The sequence below is a fragment of the Glycine soja genome, chromosome 10 (assembly GCF_004193775.1).
Source record: "Glycine soja cultivar W05 chromosome 10, ASM419377v2, whole genome shotgun sequence".
NCBI classification, from domain to species: Eukaryota; Viridiplantae; Streptophyta; class Magnoliopsida; order Fabales; family Fabaceae; genus Glycine; species Glycine soja.
Genome location: NC_041011.1, coordinates 32523089 through 32541785, shown reverse-complemented (window position 1 = coordinate 32541785; position 18697 = coordinate 32523089). Strand labels below are relative to the sequence as shown.

Here is an 18697-nt window from a genome sequence, read left to right as displayed (position 1 = left end):
GGATTCAGCATAGGTTAGTTTGTTAGGTGGCTTATTTATTGTAACATACTTAGCCATCATTTCTGATTATGTTAGATCACATTCCAGTAGCTTCCATGCTTACCTCTTCTATATAATATAAATATAGTTTATATCACTTGTTACATATATTTTTATTCTATCTAAATACTATAACAGTTTCCTTCTATATAATCCCTCTCCTCTCTGCTTTGAACTTTATGACCTTTGACCTCACCAAGTTTGATGGGGGCACCAATCCCATATTACATATATATGCATCTCAAAAGAGATAAACTAAGACATTAAAAAGTCCATATGTGCTAAATGTAAAATCTAGATCCTATTAACCTCTAAATACCATGATGCAGAGGCAAACTAGCCTACCTCCCACATGACTGACTCCAATTACCGCTTGTTATCATTCATGCTTTTTCCTTCAAAAAATTCACCTAAGATTCGCTCTAGATCTTCAGCAGTGTATTTGATGTACCTCTGAGTACTCTTTACATTCTCCACTAGTGGCCTGTAAAGCACAAGGATCTCAGTTATAATTTAATAAATTTATATAGCTAAATAATAGCTCATACCAAAACCACAAGACAATACCAACAAATTAACCCTCAAGGTGTTGAAGAAGGAATGAACTGGTAACTAGATAAAACTGTCAGAAAAATCATTTACTTTATTTGCGAAGGAGGAAAAGACATTATTTCACATCCATGGATACTTGTTCCCATAAAGTAAAGATAAACTGATTAGGATACACTACACACTCTCAAAGATACTTAAATTACAGTCCTCCCCTCTGATTCTAAAAATTACACTACTTCACTTAAAGATGAGATGTTATATTTTTTACTATTTTAAATGTAAATGAACCTCTTAGTAGTGATAAGCATCTATGACTCTATGAGCCTCCCAAGAACATTTTTCCTCTGCCATTTTCACTATCATTGGCAACTATTTTTTAACACCTTATCTCCCCCTATTGTCTTAGTCTGACTTTGGAACATCACCCAAAATCTTCGTATCTAACAGTAAGGGTTCAAAACTGCTATCAATGATGCTTAGAATCACTGGAGAGAAAAACAATTGTCCAAAAGAAGCTAGTTCACACTAAATTGGACTAAAAAACAACACATTAGATGGAATTTTGTCAACGATGGCATTTACCAGGGGTGGTCAGAGTGCGATTTGACCAATTGAGTAAACGATGCAATCATATAAAACAGTTACCGAAATGCTAGCAACACTCTCTAACACACTCTTAACTATTACATGAAATTTTGTCAAGAATTACAAAATTATGGGGGTCCCACTCCTAGTATAACGAGTCTCTTGATATTGTAGTTTCTACTTTCTAATAAATTTCAGCTAATAGTTTAGAGTGTGTTAAAAAGAGTATACTTGCTATAATTCAAACAGTTGGTTAAAAGGAGAATACGCACCCAAAACGTTTCACAAATGATCTATAGGCAGGTAGCAAGACTTCAGCAACTGCAAGAATAAGAGACTCTCGCAACTCTGCATCTGGTACTGTCCACTGAGATTGTTTCTGATGAAGTTCCTCAAACATAGTATTGAATGTCTTGAACCTAAGAACATAAACACCTTGACGTGTTAAAAGAAAGGGCAAATGCTTTATTTGAAATAAAGTCCATAAGGAAGCAACACAAAAGCTACCTGTCTTTAACCATTGTTCTTGAAGCACCACTACTGCCCGCATCACCACCAGCATTACTACTACCACCACCACTTGATGAGATGAGGCCCTGAATAGAGAGGGACTGAAGAATCTGCCAATGGAAAGAATAAAACTTCAGAAATGGTACAGTACCTTGTCAAGTAATTGCCAACCAATGGAGATTGGGATGACATTGTGCTTTAAGTTGCGTGCATAAAGGTCAAAACAAAAATTTAACTGAAAGGAAGAAATTACTTATCAACAAAGAAATTGATAGAAGATGAGTGATAGCAACACACTCTTCAACCATACATACTATTATTGGTTAAAATTTAATAAAAACTACAAAATTCAGAAAGAGACTCCTAACATTGCCGACATCCACGGCAGCTTTCCCTAAGACTAGTCCATTAGGTGCGAGAACCTCAAGGTTGAACTCTGGTAACAGGGTCTGAATGGCAGTGACATCCTCCCACGTTGCTTTTAGGTACCAATTGGTAGAACTTGAGCACAAGAGGAGAGCCCAACCAAAAGACTAGTCCATAAGGTGAGAGAACCTCAAGGCTTAACTTTCCCTCTATCGACATTGACCTGGTGGTACCCCTTTTCCCTAGGACAGCTTCACTCATCTATCAGTATTTGGTTTATGCCTTAATCCAGCCCATAGGTAGCCCTTTCTGTGGCCCGACTCTCAACTAGAACACCAAATGTTAGGACTTAAACACAAGAGGAGAGCCCAACCCATAAGACTAGTTCCTTAGGTTGGAGAACCTCAAGGCTTAAGTACCACACGAAGTAGTTTATTCTACTCAATGTGGGACTCCTAACAGTACTCTTGGATTCCAAGCCATAAATATAAACTTCAGTAGTTTTTTAACATGCAAGTATGTCCAATGATTTGATTATAGTGTCACCACTTTATTCTTCTAAAGTTTTTAACATGCAAGTATGTCCAATGATTTGATTAGTGTCACCACTTTTTCTTCTAAAGTTTTTGTCACGAAGTTAGCCCCTTAAAGATTTAATTTTTCATCAAATTTGTTCTTGTTAAGATATCATTCTGATATGATTGTTTCCTTATTTACATTAGGATTGTTTCCTTATTAACGTTATTGATTTAGTTTCCTAGTTACTATTTTTATGTAATTGATTTTGCTTGATTATTATCCCTACAATTAAGGGATTAGATTATTACTGTAATTAAACATTGATTGCTATAAATAAACAGCCAAGGGGACATTCCATGTGCTGGGGAATCCCATTACATGTATGGGACCTGGAGAATATCAAGAAGATAGTGGTGGCAGTGGGAGAAGTGGTGGACTTTGACGACAACGTTGAAGATCCCAACAATCAACCACAATGTGCTGGTGTCCATTAACGGGGTTGATAACGTGGTACATATTGTTGAGGAGACGTGTTACAATCTAAACAGATGCAGATGCAACATGGGGTACTTAGAAGGGTCATCAGAGGAAATATCGTTAGATTAAAGTGATGTGGTGCTAAGCTTGCTGTCAAGAGGAACACTACATGAAAGAGAGTCTCCAATGATACCCATGGTGGTGGGTGTGGAGGGGGGTAAACAGACGCAAAACAGTGGGAAGAACCTTTGGTCTTGCGGTCAATGCAATGTGCAAGAACCAATGGGCATTAACCAGGACCCACCCATCCTAGGTCTAATGACAAAGTCCCGAGACATGACGGCAATGCACTACACTCTTTCGGCAGATTACTGACACACTCAGGGGTGCCAGCAGGGAGATATGGATAGCAACAGAAAAGGGGGATGAAATCAGGAGGAAAGGTCTATAGAGGCTGATGCAAAAATAGTGGGTAATGCTGTGACTGGTGGAGAGAAGACTCAAAATAGATATGAGAATGGAAAATATAGGGAAGAAAATGGTCCATTCATAAATCACAATTTTGAATTAAAGAGGGTACATGTACATGATGAGTCAGAGGAAAGGGGTACATGTACATGATGAGTCAGAGGAAAGAGAAGATATATGCTCACTTATGGGAAACACTTTAAAAACACTGTTCAGAGACAAAGGCACACAGACAAGCTGTTGGGCTCTGGTATGAATGGGCCTGATCTTGTTTCCCATTCTTGCTTAGGTACGAAAGGGCCTGATCGTAGTTGGAAAGTATATTCAAGTAGCAAAGGGTACAAAAAGGAACATGGGCCCAAGGAAATAAACGGGATCCATGAGGAAAATAAAATGGGATAATGGTGGGTAAAATGGTCAGCATGAAAGAAAATAAATGGGATCCATGAGGAAATAAACGGGACCAAAACAACTAGGAATTACTTGCCGCGACCAGGAAGGATTAATGGTGGGTAAAATGGTCAGCATGAAATAAAGGGATAAGGGAGAAGTTCAGAGGATGGGAAACAGTGAAGGTGATTAATGAAGATTATAACACACAACATAAGGGGGTCGGGGAGGGGGATAAAGTGGGCTTCAATCAGAAAATTGGTGACAAAAGAAATGGTAGATAAGTTATGTTTACAAAAGACTAAGAAGGAAGTCATAGAAAACAATGTATGCCAAGCTTTGTGGGGTAACTATGGTGTCAGCTTGGAGATGCAACCAACATGTAATAGTGCTGGAGGACTACTATGCATTTGGAATGAGGAAGTATTTAAAGTAGAGAAGAAACTGAAGGGAAGTGGTTTCATTTACCTAGAAGGAACATGGGCGGCAAATGGTGCAAAAGTGATAATTGTAAACATTTACTCGCCTTGGAATACAATTCTGAAAAGAAATCTGTGGGAACAAATCTGACAGCTAAGAAGTGCAATTATGGGGGGGCTATGGTGTATATTAGGAGACTTTAACAATGTTAGAAATAAAGAGTGGGTATTTCTCAAAGGATGCAAGATGAAGGAATTATATAGGAGTTTAATGAATGGATAGCTAACTTAGAGGTTGAGGATGTGTCCTGTGTAGGGAGAAAGTTCACCTAGTACAAACCAAATGGAACTGCCAAAAGTAGATTGGATAGAGTGCTTGTATCTGCAGAATGGTTTGCCAAATGGCAAGGAAGCACACAATTTATAATGGACCACAATTTTTTTTAACCATTGTCCAATTTTGTTCAAATTTTTGTTTGCTAATTGGGGCCCGAAACCTTTTCGGGTTCTAGACTATTGGTTAGGGGACAGATCATTTAGGAAGGTGGTCCATGATAGTTGGATAGCGACTCCTTAGCGACTCCAGTAAGTGGCTAGGGGGGTTTTGTCTTAAAAGAAAAAATTGGGAGACTAAAACAAAGGCTAAAAGAATGGAACAAAACCCAGTTTGATGACATCCAGCAGAAAATAAGAAGTTAAAGTGGGAGATTAACAAGCTGGAAGTAGAAGGTGATGACAGACAACTGACGGCTGAAGAAATAAAATTGAGAAGGCAACTACAAGAGGATTTGTGGGTAGCAGCACACTGAAATGCGTCAATTTTGAGGCAAAAAGCAAGGACTACATGGATTAAGGAAGGTGACTACAATTCATGGTTCTTCCACATGACTGTAAATTGGAAGCGTAGAAGCAATACGATTAAAGGTGTGTTTGTTAATGGTTGCTGGATAGTGGAGCCATGTAGGGTCAAAGAAGAAATTCAGAATTTCTTCGAGATTTGAGGAATCTGAGTAGGAGAGACCGAAATTAGATGGGGTCAGTTTTAAATCCATTGGACAGCAACACAATAATTTCCTGGTGGCTCGATTAGATGAAAATGAGGTGAGGGATGCGGTGTGGGAATGTGGCAGCGAGAAGAGTCTTGAACCGGATGGTTTAAATTCCAAATTTATTAAGGATTTTTAGGATGATATCAAATCAGATTTGCTCCGTTTTTTGGATGAATTCCATGTTAATGGAGTTTTTTTGAAAAGGGGTAATGCATCATTCTTAGTGTTAATCCCTAAGGTCTATGATCCCCAGAGTTTAAATAAATATAGACCTATTTCATTAATAGGTAGTGTGTATAAAATTGTGGGCAAAGTGTTATCTAGAAGATTGAAGAAGGTCATGCCAACCTGCTTTTGTTGAAGGGAGACATATGCTGCACAATGTCCTTATAGCCAATGAAGTGGTTGATGAAGTAAAAAGACAAAATAAAAGTTGTCGTGTGTTCAAAGTTGATTATGAAAAGACGTATGACTCTGTATGCTCGGAGTTTCTATTATATATGATGAAAAGGATGGGTTTTTGTCCTAAATGGATTGCATAGATCGAAGGTTTCCTGGAATCAACTTCTATTTCTATTTTGGCCAATGGGCGCCCAAAAGCTGAGTTCATTCCCCAGAGAGATCTCAGGCAATGGGACCCACTAGCCCCTTTCCTATTCAACATTGTAGCTGGGGGATTAACCGGTTTGATGAGGAAAGCACAGGAAAGGAATTTATTTGAAGGATTTAAGGTTGGGAGTAATAATGTAGACATTAGCATATATTACAATATGCAGACGACATAGTCTTCTTTGGGTCAGCGATGATGGAGAATGTCAAAGCAATCAAGGTGATGTTGAGATGTTTGAATTAGTGTTGGGATTGAAGATTAATTTTGCCAAAAGTAATTTTGGGGCGTTTGGGACGACTGAACATTATTAACAGTGCTGCTACTTAAATTGCAAAAGGCTATCAGTACCCTTTTCTTATTTGGGTATCCCTATTGGGGCAAACCCAAGGCGTAGAAAGACATGGGACGCAATAGTTAAAAAATGTGAAAGAAAATTGTCAAAATGGAAACAAAAATATCTCTCTTTCGGGGGAGGAGTGACTTTGATAAAGTCAATCTTGAACTCGATCCCAATTTTCTACTTCTCTTTTTTCAGGGTGCTGAAGAAGGTGATGGACAAGATGGTAAAGCTACAGAGGTGGTTCTTGTTGGGAGGAAACTTAGATCATAAAAATATCACTTGGGTGAGCTGGGGAATAGTCTATATGCCAAAGGAGGCAAGGGGCATGGGTATTAGGGATTTGAGCAAGTTCAACTACGCTTTACTTGGGAAATGGCATTGGAACTTGTTTCACCGTCAAGGTGGACTGTGGGCACAAGTTCTGAATTCAAAATATGGAGGATGGCGGAATCTAGATGAGACAAGAAGATTCAATAGAGAATTTATAAGGTGGAGGGACCTAAGCTTCATTTTCAATTTGACGAAGGAAGGGAGCTGGTTTAATAGAAACATAAAATGGAAAATAGGAAGTGGTTCAAAGGTGCTGTTTTGGGAAGATGCTTGGAAGGAGGATGAAGTGTCGCTGAAGGAGAAGTATCCAAGATTGTATCAGATTTCTCAACAACAAGTTCAGCAAATGGGGATAACAACAAACACAGGTTGGGAATGGCAACTCCAGTGGAGGAGGTTTTTACTGGAAGCAGAAATAGCTGCAGCTGCAAATTTTATGGAGGATATACAGAGTTTGGAAGTACAAATGCAGCAACAAGACTTAGACTTGGGGAGGGGATTCAAGTGGGAAGTATTCAGCGGGAAATGCTTATATGCTTCCCAATAGAGTCTTGTCATCTATGACTCAGGATGAAGTGTTTAAAGCAATATGGAAATTAAAAATGCCAAGTAAAGTCTCAATCTTTGCTTGGAGATTAATACAAGACAGATTGCCTACAAGGAACAATTTACGAAGATGTGTGGAAATAAATGATGCTAGCTGCCCATTTTGCAGAAATCATGAGGAGGAAATATTGTGGGGGCATTCTCAGAAATCCCGAAAAACCATTTCCTTCAACTTTCTTATTGTAATTCTGATGGTTTTAGGGGTAAAAGATGGCAGAGTTGGTGGATTGCCCTCACTTGGTGTATTTGGCATTATAGGAATAGGATTGTATTCCTAAATGAAAGTTTCAATGGTCATAAATTGATGAAGGATGCCTTATTCTTCTGCTGGACCTGGTTTAAAAACCTGGAAAAAGGATTTGATATCCCATTTCACTCTTGGTCTAACAGTATTAGGGATGCTTTTTGTAATCAGGGGAGGAATAGTATATAAACTTTACAGATCCTGTGTGTGGGTGGTTACCTAGTTTACAGCCAGAGCTTTGGTTCCCTAATACTTGTTCTGTATACTGTATTAGTTAACCACAGTTCTGCTCCGGTTGATGCTAGGCTGTATGTAAATCAGTACCAGTTGTACTGCTTTCTCTATTATTTATAATATATATCTATTTTTGCCGATCAAAAAAAAAATTAGGCTTTTCTCTATTTCAAACAATATAATGGTTAAATAAAGAAAGATTAAGCTGGCAGAATTCTCATGCCTTTTTTTGTTTTTATTTCCCTCGTACAGTCACAATTCAAATGGCATCAGATTTCCAAAAGTGAACAAAAAGAAATTATGCAACAAAATTCATAAAGATCCACTTCACATGGAAGCAAACACTAGGCAATTTTATCTCAATCTACTAAAATATGAATCATAACCATTTGCATTTCTTAATAATCTTCAGTTCTAACAAAAAAACTAAACATCCAAGAAAGCTGCAAGGCATACATAGTAGTCATAAAAATCAATAGGAAACGCACCTTTGCCCAAGCATTTCTTTTGTATTGATTGGCATGCTGTTGCACAATCTTCCTATGCCGTTGTATCCAATCATCCCCCAACAAGTCCTTTGCTTCAGACCTAAAGTAGAAGAAGATTAGGAGAACAATAAATTTGAACTAGCAGAGAATACAGTAAACTTCACATTTCAGAGAAATTAAAACCGCGACATGTGAATGAAATACCTCCTAACTGATCTGACAATATAATGAATATTGTTCATGAGAAATAGATGTGTCAAAGCAGGGTCTCTATACTGTTTTGATTTCCCATCTAAATTGGTTTGAAGAGCTTGCAATATCCGCATTGTCACAGATGCTAGCTGTGAAGAATCACCTTCACCTTCAATTCCTTGAAAAAGTTGGTGTAAAGTAGATCGATAGCTGCAAATATTTAATGAATTTTGGTATGGTTAAATATGTCAAGATCTCAAATAAATAGAGGCACAATTTACAAACACAAATAAAGGAGAAAGTGCACAAGTTTTAAGCATTATCCTTGCATAAAAAGAGAGAAATTGAATGGTTGATAAGTAATTTCACTTGATTTAGAATTAATGCATGAGACTTCCCAATTCTTTCATTGAAACATCAATAGATATGGAAAATATAATTCAGTTCAAAAAGAGTTGGAATTTTGAAATTCGTACAATAGAATAATCAACAGGATGATTTGGTAAAGATCTGACAAAGTTGAAGACAAAATTTGTAAAAGTAAAGGCATGCTGCAGCACAGTACCCTTTACAGTCACAATTGATCTTATCGGCATTGGGAAATATTATGCAATATTCAGCAGCTCCCTGCTTATTCTTTGTAGGAGACCATACATATACATTATTGACGATACACATTCTAGGAATCATCTTTCTTGCACATGCAAGCTAAATGTTTATCCAAACCTGTACCAACTACCAAAACACATCACCTTTATATACCTCCAAATTCTATTTTGCTCTAGCCAAGTAACATTAGTTTCCTCGCAAGAGTTTTAGGACTCATGAACCAACTCCCACAAGTCTATAACTAATTTTTAGTATACCTTCTAAACAAATAAATACAAACAAGTGAAGATAATTGGCAAAAGAAATTAAAGAAAGAAGCTGTACCCATAAAATAAATAAGAAAACCTAAAATTCTACACCTCCTAGATAAATAAAGACGCAGCTTTCTCACCAATTAAAACAATATACAATGCTAGACATAACTTCATGAGTGCGCTCGAGAATTTGAAGCAGAATACAGCAGAAATGAACTTACTCAAATAAAAACTTCACATAGTTAATCACATAGCTTGTCAAAGGATGGACAGTTCCATCAGTTACTGCAGTCTTTGTAGCATCTTTCTCAACTGCTTCTTCAAAATCTCCAAAGGTCTCCTGGGCTGTTTGTGCAAGCTGTTTTGTCAAACCCATTACAGCTTCTCTTATTTTAGTGCAAGCTCTGCCTTTAAAGAGTATTTCAATCTGCAAATTATCCGGAGTAAAAGTTGATAATAAGTTACAACAATGGAAATATGCCTCCAATTTGCTTATTAACCACATGCAAAACAGCCACTAAAACCTACATTGCATATCCTAAACACCCCATATATATCAGACATCTTGAACTTGTGACATCATTACTGCCATGGCTAATGTGAAATTCTATCACAGGTTGAATGAAAAACTGTTGGGAGTAATAACTAGCAAGAGACCCCCACTCTAATGAGGAGAAAAGTATAATGCTTTGATTGATTATTGTAGAAAAAAGCGAGACATATGAGTACACTATAATTGGGTACACTACAATGTGTAGCTACCCACATTTGTATTACTATGGTTAAGTATATAAAAGCAAATGGTCATGCCCATATACATACTAAAACCCTTTTATTCTAAATAACGACTTTTAACAATCATAAACTAACTTTTCATCCACTAAAGCCATATGTCAAAGGCTTTCCGTGTATACTTAAAATAGGCTTTTTTATATTCAGTTATATGAGTTTACCTTGTACCATAATAATATTAAAAATACATAATCATAGTATCCAAACCAAATATAATATCATAAAATAATAACATTCATTCCAACTTCATAATATAGCATAACATAGTAACAAAGTAAGATAGTCCAGACATTCTGAATGATCTAAGTTATAGAATTCTCAATTTTCAGTCCATATATGTTGCAAAAAGTAAACAAAAAGATTCAAGAATTTGGATGTTAAAAGCTAATACCTCTGCATGAATCTCTTGCAATATTTCGTACATGTCCAAAAGTACAAATAACTTTTCAGGTGATCTCTTGCTTTTGGCAATTGCTTCTCCAAAACTAAGTAGCATGGAAATACTGTTTGTAGTTACTTCAGCAAAACACTGATCACTAAGTGAGTCAAATCCTTCAAATATCTGATCACAAACTTTCCGTTCAGCAGCAAACAACAATTTGACCTGTTCAAGTACAATAGCATATTTACATGAAAAAAAAAATAAAAAATATGTAAACAAATTCGACAGTGGTCTTACAGCAATACGCATGAAATGAATCCAGTTTCCAATTTTGGCTTCCAAAACCTCCCATTGTAGCTTTTGAACATCATCTTTGCTGAGTTTCTCAACACCAAGCTTTTGAAGGCTTTCTTCCAATACTTTAGAACGGGTATCTCTGAACAATAATAAAGATGAAAATCATGATCATAGCAATAGTAATATTAGTTACAGTGATAACGTTTAACACACTTCAAACAGGAGATAGGAGGCATACAATTCATAGATGACTGTAATTGTCTTTAGCATGTGGACATAAAATAAATAATTACACATATCGTATCGTTATGCAGGGGAACAAGTATACTTGTCCATCCAATAAAAGTAGAAATATGAACAAAGTAATGGTGGAAATTGACATTCTAATAACATATGCATAACTCTTCTTTGATTGCTACACAAACAACCCATAAATGCAGCAAGAAAGTTACCAACAGCTACACTCTGAATAAAACACCAGTAAGGAAGTATCAAAAGACAGATTCTTACAACTTTTTTCTGCAGAAAACAATTTTCTGAGAATTATACACAACAAGTCTCATGAATTTTTTTCCAAGTCAGAGATGATGCTGACAGTCCTACACTTAGCTGTCAAAACAAATATAAACGGCTTACCAATTGTTTGTTCCATAGAATTAATCAACCAAACAACGGAATTTTCTAGACCATGTTGCAAATAGTTAAGATTACATATTTTGTTATTACAATTAGATAGTAATTAGTGATTTAGTCATTATTACTCATTATTAGATTGAACCTATGTAATCAATATTGATCCTATTTACTCATTATAAATAAAGGTTGTGTAGTCATACACGACACACAACATTACATAGTAAAACGCTATACGGTAGTTAGAGCTTAGGTTATTCTTGATAGAGGAATAACGAAAATTGTACTCCACCGCGGACCTACTGTCACTAGTGAACCTTTCTGCTTTGCCCTCTTATCCAACAACCTGTTTTCGCTTCCCGACAGAGCTTTTTCCCGTTTTACATTGCCTTCTCTAACCACAATCACCGGTTGTCGGAAACTTTTCCAACGACCCTTCGACTGTCACCTACCTCGTTCGGTGCGCCATCCGCCGAGCTACACAGACCGTGTCGGCACCTCACCATCGGACTTGACATGTGCTCCCATGCACCTCTTTTCCAGAAAGCTAAACAGTGTGTGGCCGCGTTCATTCAGGTCGCGCTTTGCATCGCCCCTTTTGTGGGACCATAACCCTAGAGTTTGGGCCCAATTCGCGCTGTTTTAGGGGGTGTTCCTTTGTATCCTTGTTTTCCTTTGTTTTCTCTTTTTCGCAGAGCCCGTCTTCGCGGTGAACAGTACCCCCGTGACTGCCCTTGTTTGGCAAATTTTCTAATCCTTTTCGTCGAAGCTTACCTTCAACCACTGTCGCCCATCGCCGATGACCGTCATACTGTCCACGTGTGCAACCAACTCAAAACACCGCTGCACGCGACCTCATGCAGGGCCATGGCGCGTGAAGTTCACACACACGACGTGTGACGCATCTTCGACTAGCATCACACTGATCTTCTCTCCCTCCACCTCAAGGCCTCCCTGGTGGATCTTTTTGCTTTTTTCACGAGTGAACAATGCCCTTCACCATCGCCAAAGACCACCACACCATCCCTGTGCGCAGTCAACTCAAAACGCTGCCGCCGCATGTGGCCCCATGCAGGGCCCTGGCACGTGAAGTTCACGCACATGACGCTTGACACATCTCCGGTGAGCGTTACATGAATCTCTATCGTCACTGCAAGCCTTTGTTGGCTACCGCTGAGCCATGTTTATCCGGGGCAACCACACAACCCGAACTGCCTTTAGTTTCTATTGGGTTGACCACATTTGTAACAAGCTCAATTCATAAGACATATATGCTCGAGCTTGAGGGGGAGTGTTAAGATTACATATTACTCTGTTATTATGATTAGATAGAAATTAGTGATTTAGTCATTATTACTCATTATTATATTTAGTCATTACTAAATAAAGGTTGTGTGATCATACACAACATTACAGTAAACACGGTTTCACACAAATCTGCATCATTTTTCTGTTTTTTTTTCTTTTTTGTCTCTTTAAGGAGTCCAAGCTTGCCTTTTTACCCTATTATAATTTATAAGCTTCACAGTTTGTGCCCAGTCTAGAAAAATTTTAGTTTAACTTCGTGAATATTAACCTGAGTGTAGTAAGGGTAGTGTAGTATAGACCTGCAGTCATTCAACTGCAGTCTATAGTTAGTGTTAATTGAATCGGTTAAAAGTTATTCAACTGCAGTTTTTTTCATTTATTACTCTCAGCAGGAAATTACGGCTGTAAATACACAGGGAGGACAGCAGATGTCTCTAGAAACATCTTGAGTCAACTCCTCAGATCATCAAGGGAAACTGGAAAAATAAAAGCGAAGACAACTCTTATTCTTATCCTAACAGAATAAAAAATATCCAAAAAAATCCTAACTTTTGTAACACATACAAAACCCTAAACAGAATAGGAAGAAAAGAAACATATAGCATAACCCATCAATCAAAGAAGACAGAGACCTAATATTGGACTTGATAACATCCACGGCCTCCTTTAAGTTGCAGCACAATGTATAATACCAACCACATGCAACTTTTTTTAAGCTGCACCACAACAGAACAGATTATAGCTTCCCCTGCTGCATGTTGCAATACTGCAACCCAACTAGCTGTAGATCACACAAACGAACCATACAGCAACCTCACCAAACCACACAGAAGTATCATGCCATGGCAGCAGCGGCATGTGAGATCACATGGCTTAGGCAACTTCTCCAACAGATAAAATTTGGAGATGTTCAGGATGCTGGACTAATATGTGACAATGAAGCTGCTATCCACATTGCTTCAAACCCGGTCTTTCATGAGCGGACAAAACACAGAGATTGATTGTCACTTTGTGCGAGAGAAGGTACTTTCAGCAGAAATCACCACTGATTTTGTCAGCTCCAAAGACCAACTAGCAGACATGCTCACAAAATTTTGGCACTCGAGTTGACAATATTTGTAACAAGCTTGGATCATATGACATCTATGCTCCAGCTTGAGGGGGAGTGTAAATATACGATTTTTATATGATTTGGTTGTGTAGCTAAAATTAGGGATTTCTCCATTATTATTCATTATTTGGTTTCCCTAATTATGTATCATTGCATATTATAAATAAAGGTTTTAGGTGCGTGGTACAACACACAGAAACAGTAAGGGGGCACTTAGTCTGTGCATTTTCTGTTTTCATTTTTAGTGAGAACAGAAAGCAAAGTTAAAAATATGTTTGGTTCAATTTAGAAAACATTTTTTGTGAAAATATTTTCAAAAAGTGGAACAAAATTGAAAATGATAAAAACCATTTTCAACGTTTTCAAATAAAATGAAAATCAGTGGCACATGTTGTAAATATAATCACAAGAGCGTTCTTTCTTCTTTTTTTCTTCCTTGAAGCCTTTCTACTCATCGTCTCCAGACAGAACATCCGTTGCTTCTTCATCTCCTTTTTCTCTCGCAACCTCTCTCCATCACGTCCCTTTCCGTCACCAACAGCTTCATTCTGCTTGTCATCACCGCCCAAACCTGTTTCCCCCAATCTTCAACCCCTTCACTCAAACTTGGTTAAGAGACCAGTTTCGCTCACATGGGAAGGCAGATCAAGACTCCAACCGGACAGTCTTGCACAAGATTAACGACATCTCTGTGGTCATATTTTCTTCAAGAACACCAATAAAGACCCTGGTCTTCAACTTCACGAGACCCACTATCTGTTCCTTGAAAAAAGTATGGGATTTGATTAAGGTGTGGATAGTGGATGACGATTGATGAGGGTGGGTTTTTTGGTGATTGCGCTGAGAAGGGTTTTCTTTTCCTTTGTGCTTAGAAATACTCTGGGTGGAGAAGATTCGGTATTTTGATTTTTTGAAAAGAGAAAATAAAAATCTTAACCAAACATATTCTCTAAATCTAAAAAAATTGAAAATAAAAATTGTTTTCAGAAAATGAAAACAGAAAATGAAAATTGAAAACAAGGACTCAAACCAAGCGCCACCTAACATACTTTACAGATATAAAACTCACAAAGAAGCACCAATCATACTGGAAAGGAATATAAACCTTCCCTACCAGAAATTGCCTAAAATAATGCAGATTGAAAAATGTACTACCTCTAGCCCACTGCTATATCTATATGACACAATTGAGTTGTCAATCAATCCCAACTTACTTAAGGCCAAAGTTTCATTGACAAAAATATCCTTAATCATTTTCTACACTTCTAACAGGATTGAACATGATAAAAAGCTTCAAAAGAAAATATACTTTTCAGTTCAGACTACTAATGCAATATGCATATAGAGAGGGCTATAGTAAGGCAATTTCCTTTTCCTTTTAAAATAAAACAGTCAAGAGAAGGAGATTTACCTGTATGTTTTGAGCAACTGTTGTTGGTGACCAGCTTGAACCATTTGCTGGGTTAAATTATTGAGCAGTGGCAAAATTCTTGGTGGAATAAGAATAGGAGGTGTGTATATAAGAGCATCGACATTATTTTTATGTAGCTCATAATGGACATTAGAAGAATGATTCTTTCCATTAGGATCACCATCACGACCTGGTGATGCTGATGAAGGTCGCATTGAGTTTGGAAGAGAACCAAAGAGGCGCTCAGGTTCCACAGGTTTGCTGTAATCACACAGATAAGAGATGGTGCAGAATAACATAAATATAACTTTCACCAATGAAAAAAAAACTAAACCATTTTGTCATGCAGAACGCCAAATGTTCCTCAAGCATAACATTATGCTTCTATGACAGGTAAACCATTTCCTACATAATTTGAAGATATTTCTATGATTAATATTATCAAGGACGCCATTGAGCTGTTACCAACCCTAGAATCATGGACAATCAATAAACCTTTGAAAGTTATAAAGCATAAGATCTACTACAACAAAAATACCAAACCTTTTTAAGTATAACAACCAGATGGATGATACAAGAGGCAACATCAACATAAACTTCAAAATGGATTGCATTCATTTCAAATTTCTTATAATATTTACATTTCAAATATTATTAATACTATTTATAAGACCTATCCCATTCATATTATACAACAACAATAATAGTCTTCTCCCACTAGATGGGATCATCTACATGGATCATATGATGATATTGGGCTTGGTTCAAAACCAAATTCATATTATATATAAATAAATAATGATGAGAAAAGTGTCTTATATGTTAGCAGCTAGAAGTTAAAGGACCTGACCATTACCAGGCTGCTGCTTCATTTTTGCTTTAAAGATTGATTTATCTAATGAAATGACATTTACCTGAGACAAAGAACAGTGATTAAGTTCATGCAAGAAAATGAACTTTTGGTTGGACATGTCAAAAATCAACAACATTAAATACAAACCTGTAAGACGATAATAGCCGCTTAAATTCATCTTCTAGTTTAGAAATAGCTTCGCTTATCAAATTGTTGGCACGGATGACAACACCATCATCATTCTTAAAACCCTTCTTATTGCCAAAAAATCTAATGTTTCTTCTCAGCTGATCAATTGCTTCAAGATAGTTCTTCACATCTTCATGTGGTCCTTTAACTATTTTTGCTTCTGCCTGTATATTAGATCAATGGGAACACCACCATATAAATAAATATATATATATATATATATATATATATATATATATATATATATATATGTATATATACACACACACAATGAAACAAATCATATGACTACGATATATCTGCACCACATTTATGGCAATGAAAGTAAAATTCCTTAAGTTGGTAAAGCAGAAGCAGAAGAAATATAAAGAAAGAAACTCATTTCATAGTACCTAAGGGCTAGGGTAGTACTTTAACACATCAAATAGGACTAAAAGAATAATGAAATAATGATATAAAGAAGTAAACAAGCATATGGTCAACAAGAAGCAAAATAAAATAAATAAAACAAACACTATAATATTTCTTAGCATCTAGTCAGTATGGTTTCATTTTCATTCAAGACATTTTCCACCTAATTTATGATTGTTACGAGGCATTAAAAGAGGCTCTATCTGGGACAGGGCATTTCCCCATAAAACTTAGATAGATCGGCATAGAAGCCAAAAGATGGGTTTGGAAATTTTTGTCTAGGTTCACTGTATGATGTAATTATGAAAATCAGGATCAAGAATTGTATCACTGTATTTAATATAATCATATTTATTTGCAGTAATTGCCATTGTCATGCTTTTTAGCAAATCTTGACATAATCAGTTCCAAGTTCAAATGAAAGAGGAGGGTTATGTTAGGCTATTGAGAACCCTTGTTCACCAGTTTTATTCTTCCTCTTCATCTAACTTCTCTAGGAATTTTCTCTTTTTTTTTTTTTAAGAAATTTGTATGATACAGATGCCAGTGTCAGATTTCATTCTGAAACACTTGCATTTCATTAACAAAGCATTAGCATTATGCAGAGGACCATGACAAAGCATTGCCACGTAAAAGCAAATTCTAAAGCCTTATATACCCATAACAAAGGATGGAACAATCTTTCAAAAAAAAAAGAAGAAGAAGAAAGAAAAAATCAGTTTAGAGTGAAGCAGGTCATGAAGTGATTCAAAAATCAAACAGCGAACAATGGTAACCACCACAAGAACGAACCTGATAATATTGATCAAAGTGAGCCAATATGGCCTCTGCAGACTTCAAAGTCCTATCAATATTCTCATGGGCTTTCCGAATAGAATGCGTTCTGATCTGCAAAACCAAACCAGAAGAAGAAAAAGAAAAAGAAAACCACACATTCAGCAGTCACCACATGTGAGTACCTTGAAAAAGAAGCAAAAGCAAAACCCAGATGTCCCTTAAAAGTTAAGCAAGAAATAAAGTCCATAATCCTTGATACTGTGGGAAATTGCATACAAATGTGGCCACAATTGCGGTCGCCAAGACCACAAGTAAGGTCTTTTTTCGTGGCTGCAGTAGCGGTTTTCATCACAATATTTGATATTTCAGGAAATTGCAGACAAATGCAGCCACAACTACAGTAGCAGAGACCTCAAATAAGGTCTCCGTTCGTGACTGCAGTCACAATTTCGTCGCGATCTTTGATATTGCAAGAAATCGCAGACAAATGCGCCGATGCAGCAACAATTTCAGTCACGAAGAGTCAAAAAATGTTGACGTCACGGTCAAAATCACAATAAAGAACAGCTTTTTTTTTTTCGAAAACTAGCAAAGACCCAATTCAAAAGAACCGATTTTGAGTGGAGAGAGCGACCTGGGTGGGGCGCATGGCGGTTTCGAGGGCGGAGAGGCGGTGATCGAAGGAGCCGAGAATCGAAACGACGTCGTCCGTGATGGCCTGGCTTCTCTCCAGAGACGCTCTCATCGCCGCAGCTTTCTCGCTCAGCAAATCATCACTCGCCACAGCCATTCCCATCTTCTTGACTTCTTCTTATTCTGATTCTGATTTTGATTTGGTATCTTTGCTTTGCTTAGGCTATGAACACGAAACGAAACAACACAGTGGCAATTGCTTGCAAACACGTCACCTCTAGAGAGTGCTGTCAACAGTTTTCCGCACTTTGTCTGTTTTGGACTTTCGGTGGCGTTTCTTGGCTTCTGTTTGCCACCCCTCTAGCTTGTCGGTTTGTAGTTCTCTTCTTTTGAATTATTTTTTTTTAATTTACCTGACCATGGATAAATACCACGTGATGTTCTATGCTGATTTTAATTGCACAAATTCTTTAATTTATAGTGTTAGGTTCAGAAGTCAGAACCAATTCGTACTCAAACATTATAGGAGTAGTTTTTTTTTTTTTTAGAGTAACATTATGGGGTTGTTTAAAACTACACATGTTGATTTTTGTACCTCGTTGGGTGATTGATGGTATGA

General features: G+C 37.1%; 1 protein-coding gene across 1 annotated transcript; it reads right to left on the bottom strand.

Moving 5' to 3' along the window:
* Nucleotides 1–87: 87 nt before the first annotated feature.
* LOC114371887 (exocyst complex component EXO70A1-like) lies at nucleotides 88–18486 on the bottom strand. Its single transcript, XM_028329193.1, has 12 exons — nucleotides 18080–18486; nucleotides 17461–17556; nucleotides 16216–16421; nucleotides 15216–15476; nucleotides 10753–10891; nucleotides 10465–10677; nucleotides 9503–9708; nucleotides 8431–8628; nucleotides 8227–8326; nucleotides 1684–1796; nucleotides 1449–1595; nucleotides 88–523 (listed from the first exon to the last, which is right to left on the bottom strand). The coding sequence occupies exons 1-12, from the start codon at nucleotides 18239–18241 to the stop codon at nucleotides 406–408; spliced, it is 1959 nt and encodes a 652-aa protein (XP_028184994.1). The 5' UTR covers nucleotides 18242–18486; the 3' UTR covers nucleotides 88–405.
* Nucleotides 18487–18697: the final 211 nt, after the last annotated feature.